We start from the raw sequence: 7,359 nt of genomic DNA on the forward strand, positions 1-7,359 counted from the left end.
TTTTGTTCTGTCGTGGGGGTGCACCCCCCCTTTAGCAAAAAACCCCTCCAAAAAAAAAAAAAACCATTACCATGGACCAGTAGGTGGTGTGGTGGTTAAGGCACTGGACTCTCACATGGCCAATCATAGTTTGAGTCCTGGACCTGGTAGCTTGCTTTCTCACTTTTTCTCTCTGGTGGGCACATGTGCCCTGGGGCAAATTTAAAATAAATAAATTAAATATTTTATATAATATATATGTACATATATATATAATACCATAGGAAGAGAGGAGAAATATTACTTGGGTTATTGCTCTCAAGCCCCTCTCAGTGTCTGGGGTAAACCCACAATAATAACGTCACCCATTTCATTTGGTCAACCCTTGACAGGTGTAGGACACCTTAGTTTCTATTAAGACTTCTAGCAACGGATGTGGTAGGGGGTGTGGAAGGAAACCAAGCTTCTGAGTGTGCGTTCCCTAGGGTAACTTGGTTAGTAGGTGGCTGTACTACAGCTGAAGCCCACTCAGAACCCCACGTCTAGGGCTGTGAGCAAAGCATGCCAGCTGAGTCTCCTGCTGTCCCCAGGGTATGGAAGGAAGATACAGTCTTCCTGGGGCCAGAGGAGCCCAGGGGCAGGAGGAGGCTGAGGGCATCATGTACAACATCACATCCCATCATATCACTCCCACCAGGAGGGCCGCGTGGCCATCACCCGAGTGGCCAACCTTCTGCTGTGTATGTATGCCAAGGAGACCGTGGGCTTCGGAATGCTCAAGGCCAAGGTGTGTATGCACCCATCCCTCCACAGCCCTGGGCCTGGCCTTCGTGCTCCTCCCTGCGCCCTCTCCCGCCACCTTACTGGAGTCCCCCTATGTGCTTGTTCTCAGCTCGTGTCTGGTGTGGCCTCACTCAGGTCAGGGCTGGAGGCTGGTTACAAAGTACAGCTTAGGGGAGCCCCAGGTTTGGGTTTCCTCTAGTGTGGGACTGATGGCTGCTCCCCCTTTTTGCAGGCCCAGGCCCTGGTGCAGTATCTGGAAGAGCCCCTCACCCAAGTCGCAGCATCTTAATGGGCTAGTGGAAGCTGGGGTCGGAAAAGAGAGTTTGGAGGGGCAGGGCCCCCCTGGGAAAATCTTCCTAGACTGTGTGGGGAGGGTGGGACTTTGCTTCTTCCAGAAATAAACTTCAACTCCTATCTTGTGTCTTGGCTTCTTTTTTGGATGAGAGCAATCCGGGACCAGAGGAGCAGGGATTGCTTACGGATTCCTTGTGTTCCGTAAGAACGGATTCTCCCTCCTCCTCCACTGTGACCAAACGGTTCTCAGAAATAGTGCCTCAGCTCCCTCAGCCTCTCCAGTGGTGTGATCTCACCTAGTCCTGGCCTCTCAGAGCAGAATCTTGTTTTTGTAAAGAATTATATTAATTATTATTACTTTAAAAAAATTTTTTGATAGAGATTTTGCTTAGGGTGCATGCACTCACAGAGAGAAAGACAGTGAGAAGGAAAGTGAGAAATCATCCCCCAGGAAGATGGCCACCTGCACACCTTTCTCCTCCAGTCTCCTCCTGGGATCTTGGACATGCACGCACACACTTCTGGCATGAGTTTCAAGTCGCTGCATCTAGGACTCAAACAGCAGTCAGCTACGTGGGAGTCCAACGACATAACCACTATGCCATCTGCTGGTCCCTAATTATTACTTTTTTTTATCTTTTTTTTTTTTTTTTTTGAGAGATTTTTTTGCTGTAGAGTGCATGCATTCACTGGAGATATATAGAGAGATAGACAGAAAGCAAGAAATCACCTACCTCCAGGGGGTGGCCACACCTCAATCTCTTCTCCTCCAGTCTCCTCTTTTTATTTTAGGCACGTGCACACACACGCCTAGTGTGAGTTTAAGCCACTGGGTCCAGGACTTGAACCACGATTGACTACATGGGAGTCCAGTGATGCAACCATTATCCCATCTGCCGGTCCCAATTGTTACTTTTTAATTTGACCAGAGAGAGAGGGAAAGTGAGAAAGCAGGCCCCCTGGTCCAGGACTCAAAACAGCAGTCAGCCATGTGGGAGTCCAGTGCCCCAACCAACATGCCACCTACCCGCCCCGAGCAGAATCTTATCCCCCTGGTTGGCAATACCTTGGGAGTGTGCTCAGAGAACAAGGGGCCGATGGCAGGTTAGAGAATATAGAGCCCTGTGAGCTTAGTGTTCCTCACAGACTTTGGGTACACCTTTTCTACTCTTGAGATTGGGCGGGTGCCCCTTATGTGCCTAAAAGGGGCTAAGCCTTTTCCTCTTCTCCCAAAGGTATTCATATGCTCACATAGATCTCTGCTCCTGAGGCCTTTTGCAGACAAGGTATCTTTGCTATGGTGCTTCAGGTTCTGGGCGGCTTTAGAAGAAACCCGGATGGCCTCTCAGAGGCCTCCATCTCCAGACCCTGCCCCTACGCTCAGACCCCCTCACCATATCTGGCTCTTTCTGCTCCCAGTCTTTCTTACCCAATGTCCTTAGAGCAGGTCTGTACAGGAAGCTACCAGCCCTCCTCCCACCCCTGGTGTCCTGTGCATGGTTCTGTAGCAAGGGGCCCATCCCAGGAATGGGGTAGGTTGTGAGTCTCAGCTCCACCCAGGGTAAGAAACTGCCCATCCCAGGCCCTCGGCTGTCAGGGAGGGGCAGAAGTTGCTGTGGCCAAGATGCAACTCCCACAGGTCCACAGTGCAGCAAGGTGACAGGTGCCCCATCTGCCCCAGCCCCTCACTCCCAGGCACCCCCACTAGGCTCTGTTGCAAAAGCAGGCAGCTAAATGGGCTATTTCTCCCTCACAGGTAGCTGGGCCCCCCTTGCTACAGACCCCAAGCACCCAGCTAAGTGCCAGCCCTCAGGGGTCTCTCTGAAGCTTCTGTCCTTGCCTAGCTTCTCCCAGTCTTAGTCCCTGGAGCTGGCCCTCCAGCTTGCGGGAGCCAGGCTGAGCACTGACACCCAACCTGTCTAACCTGTCTGACGTCATCATCTCTCCGCCCACCTGGGCACCAGGTCTCCAGCCGCCCTGCTCTTCCTGTTCTCAGCTTCCGTCCTCTCGCTTCCTTGCAGCACTCCCACCTGCCAGAGCTGAGCCTGCCCAGGCCCTGCCCAGCCTTGAGTTGACCCTCAGTCCCTCTGGCTACAGAAGTCTTACACCCAATGAGAGGAGGGTCCAGGTCATTGAGCTAAGGCTCAGACTTGTCACCTCTGACTCCAAAGACACCTGCACCTTCCATGTGGAGCCAAGATGGGGAATGGAACCGAGGACGATTATAACTTTGTCTTCAAAGGTGAGTTGGGGTCCATGAAGAGGGAGGAAGCCCGAGAGACCCTGATGGGGAGCAATAGAGCATAGAGTCCAGACGGCCCGCCTCCTGTTTTCCTCTCTTCCCAGGACTTCCTAGGGCTCACCGTTTTCTGGGTCTAAGAAAGCTGCAGGGAGTGGGGAGGGTCACGTTGAGGCAAAAGTCCTAGGATGCCGAGCGTGCTCTATGGTTGTAAACAATGCTGCCGATCGCTCCCAAATGGTGCACCCTGTTCCTAATGGAAGCCCAAAGCCTAGAAACAGCTTCTACAGCACGAGGGGTAGAGGTCAGCCTTGACAAGGACTTCCCTCCTCTGAGGCTAGAGAAGTGAGCACTCTTTAGAAGACAAAAGTCATTTTTTGGGCGGTTGTACAGGAAGGGAAAGGAGAGACCCACCGTGTTGTAGTGCTGGGTAGTAAGAACTTGGAGCAGGGTCTCACAGAATCCAGAACTCCGGGGTAGTGGTCTTGCCTGCAGACTTCTCCAGCCTGGACACCAGGCATTGGGTTCAACTTAGCTATCCCGAGAAAGCATGCATCTGCTCAGCCCCTGTATCTGGCCCCTCTGTTGTTCCCCAACCACACCTCCTTCCGGGCAAGGTGGACTGGTAGAGCTACCACCCCACCCCACTGCCTCTCCCAGCCTGCCCCGCCTCCCCACAAGCAGGAGAACCTGTGCTCCCAGCATCTTCTAGGACCAGGACAGGGAGACGGGTAGGGGCCTCTGTAGTCTCTGGGACAATAATTCTACTAATGATTATTGTTTATTGGCCCTAACTATGTACTAGCTCCTCTCATTAATCACCATAACAACCCCAAAAGTTACCTTTCATTTTTTGTGTGTTTTTATTTCATTTATTCATGACAAAGTGCATGTCTGTGGTGCACATGAGAAAGAGAGAGAAGCATCCTTGAACGGGTCTCTTTACACTGCAGTCTCCTCTCCTTGACCCTCCAGCTCCGCAGGCTCTTGGGCACCCACGCATGTGCACTCACATGTTTTACAAGCTGACCCCGGGATCTGAACCCGCACTCAGCCATGCACCTTCCAGCACGCAGTTCAATTTGCTAACAACTATGCCACTGGGCCGGGCCTGCCTCTCATTGTGGAGGGTCCTGAGCATGATGGTCAGGAACCAGGCTGTGTTCAGATCTCAGCTCTGCTGCTTATGAGTAACTGCTGGTGGGATCTCCAGAAGCAGGCACCTCAAGAAGTTTGGGGTGTTGAATGTGTATTATGGATCGACACCTGTGAGAGCGAGGCAGAGGAAACAGGGTTGGGCCAAGGGAGAAGTCAAACTGCAGTGCAGGCTCCACAAGGTCTGGGCCAAGGGCGGGGAGCCCTGTGAGCACCTCGCCTTGCGCGGCCACTGGAAGTGGCTGTTCAGGAATGACATGGCTTCCGGTGTGCCCATCTGGCCCAGAGCAGATGCTCAAGGAGCTGACTGCACCGCCCGCATGCCCTGCAGCTGGCGGGCAAGGCCGACTTGGACACAGTCTGGGCAGCACCTTTCTGTGTTCTCTTGACCTCTCAGGGGCCCTGTTTCTTGTCTATGAAATGGGGATAGTAAATGACTTAACAGCACCAGAGCTCTTAGGACAGTGCCTAGCGCATAGCACTGAACTTTAGCCATTTTATATTCCACTGTATAAATGAGGAAGCCGAAGCTGAGGGACAAAATCATTAGTACCCACCTGTCTGACTCCAAAGCGCTCACCTTGGGGAAGAACTTTAGGGCCTGAGGGCAGAGCTGGGAGCCCACCCGCTGAAGGGATTAGAAGGCAGTAAGGTTCCCAGTAGGGGAGAGGCGAGAACTCACGCACAATCATACACACCCATACTGCTCCTAGCTTTTTCCTACCCTATACAAATACGGGATTTTTCTTTTAATTTGCTAGAGGGCGTGTGCTATGGGCAGAGGGACAGAGAGAGAGAGGGAAAATGAGGAAGCACAGCTCCCCACTGGGGGAATGGCCACATTGCAATTCCTTGTCCTCCATTCTCTCTGGTTTTGGGTGCACGTGCACACATGCCTAGCATGTCTTTCAAGCTTCTGGATCCGGAACTCAACTGCACAATTGGTCATGTGGGATCCAGTGCCTTAACCACCAGGCCACGGGCTGGCCCATACAGGGCTCTGAACCATGAGGACTGCCCCTCCTTGAGGACAACTGGATTCTAGCTGCTGCTGCTGCTGCTGCTTCTTTTTTAGAGAGATTTTTGCTATAGGGCACATGCACTCTCTGGAGAGACAGAGAGACAGAAACCCAGAAATCACTCCTCAGGGGGGATGGCCACACCGCAATCCCTTCTCCTCCATTCTCCTCTCGGGATCCTAGGCATGCACGTACAGAGGCCCAGCAAGAGTTTTAAGCCACTGGGTCCAGGACTCAAACCGAGGCCAACTATGTGGGAGTCTAGCAATATAGCCATTACTCCTCTGCTGGTCTTCTGGGTCCAAGCTTCTTACACACACACACACACACACACACGCACACTTCTGTTACTTTCTTCTGCCAGACTTTCCCCTCTACCACATTTCTGTTCACAACTGTGTTCCTGATGCAAACACACACCAAAATGCACAAGCCTCAGATCTCCTACTACCCCTGTCCTTATTTATTTGTTTAATTCATTTTTCTAAAATGTGCGTGATCTCGGGGTCAGCAATGGTGTGGTGGTTAAAGGCGCTGGACTTCCACATGGCTGACCGTGGTTTGAGTACTGGGCCTGCTCACTCCCGCTCTCTCTCTCTCCCTCCCTCCCTCCCTCCCTCCCTCCCTCTCTCCCTCTCTCCCCCACCCCTGGTCAAATTAAAATAAACAAATAAATAAATAAAGTTAAATAAAATAATTCTTTTTTTTTTTTTAAAAAGGTACATGCTCTCACTGGAGACACAGAGAGAGAGAAAGACAAAAAGTGAGCAAGTGCTCCCCAGGGGACATGGCCACACAGCAATTCCTTCTCCATTCTCCATTATTTGGGCATGCACAAATAAGCATTCGGCATGTTTTTCAAGCTGCCTGGTCTAGGACTCAAACCATACAATCAGCCATGTGGGACCCAGCTCCCTGAACCTCCATGGCATCTGCTGACATTCCCAACTATATTCACACATGCCAGAAACCTCTCCATACCACACCCACAAATGCCCACAGATGTCGTTCCATTACCAAAAATGCAGGCTGACTCAGACAAGGCCTAGGACCCTTGAAACCCTTTTGTTCCCCTCTCTCTCTCTCTCTTTTTTTTTTTTTTTTTGGTTGTTGTTGAGATTTTTGCCTTAGGGCATGTGCACTAGCTGGAAAGAGAGAGACAGAGACAATGAGAGAGAAAGTGAGAAATCACCCCCCAGGGGGATGGCCACACGGCAATCCCTTCTCTATTCTCTTCCCATGGTCTTGGGTATGCATGCACACGCACCTGGTGTGATTTTCAAGCCACCAGGTCAGAACTCTAACCGCAGTAAACCATGTGGGAGTCCAGCGATATAACCACTTCGCCCTCTGCTGGTTCCCCTCTTAAATTCTTAAACCTTCTGCCTACCAGGACAAGTGTGTAATGCTGGTTAGACCTCATGCTCTGCTAGGAGATACTGCTCCCTCAGTTTTGTTTTGTTTTCTTTTCTTTTCTTTTCTTTTTTGTTTTTTTTTTTCTCTTTTTCTTTTCTTTTTTTTTCTTTATCTTCTCTTGCTTTCTTTTTCTTTTTCTTTTTTGTCAGGAGGAATGGCCATGCTGCAATCCTTTCTCCTCCATTCTCTTCTTGGGATTTTGGTCACACATGCCAACAAATTTTTTCAAGCCTCTAGGTCCAGGACTTGAACCACGGACTCAGCCTTATGGGAATCCAGTCACCTTAACCACCATGCCACTGGTTGGCCCCTTCTTTTCTTTTTCTTTTAAACCTCATCTATTTATTCTTTGATGAGCAAAAGAGTCAGAGAAAGACAGGGAGACAGCACCCCCAACAGGGTCTCCACACCACAGTCCAGCCAACCCCAAATCAGGGGCACACGCCTGCCAGTCATGCTCAGGGAGGTCCCCAG

The 7,359-nt window shown here is 51.1% G+C and overlaps 1 protein-coding gene across 1 annotated transcript in view; it reads left to right on the forward strand.

Annotated features, from left to right (window-relative positions):
* Positions 1-1,176, forward strand: part of LAMTOR2 (late endosomal/lysosomal adaptor, MAPK and MTOR activator 2) — a 4,348-nt gene extending 3,172 nt beyond the window's left edge. The window contains exons 3-4 of the mRNA XM_006155165.2: positions 677-766; positions 995-1,176. Coding sequence (XP_006155227.1) covers positions 677-766; positions 995-1,051 — 147 coding nt within the window. The 3' untranslated portion in view covers positions 1,052-1,176. The remainder of the gene's footprint in view (positions 1-676; positions 767-994) is intronic.
* The last annotated feature ends 6,183 nt before the right edge of the window (positions 1,177-7,359 follow it).

This window comes from Tupaia chinensis, unplaced genomic scaffold, assembly GCF_000334495.1.
Source record: "Tupaia chinensis unplaced genomic scaffold, TupChi_1.0 Scaffold000438_1, whole genome shotgun sequence".
NCBI lineage: Eukaryota > Metazoa > Chordata > Mammalia > Scandentia > Tupaiidae > Tupaia > Tupaia belangeri.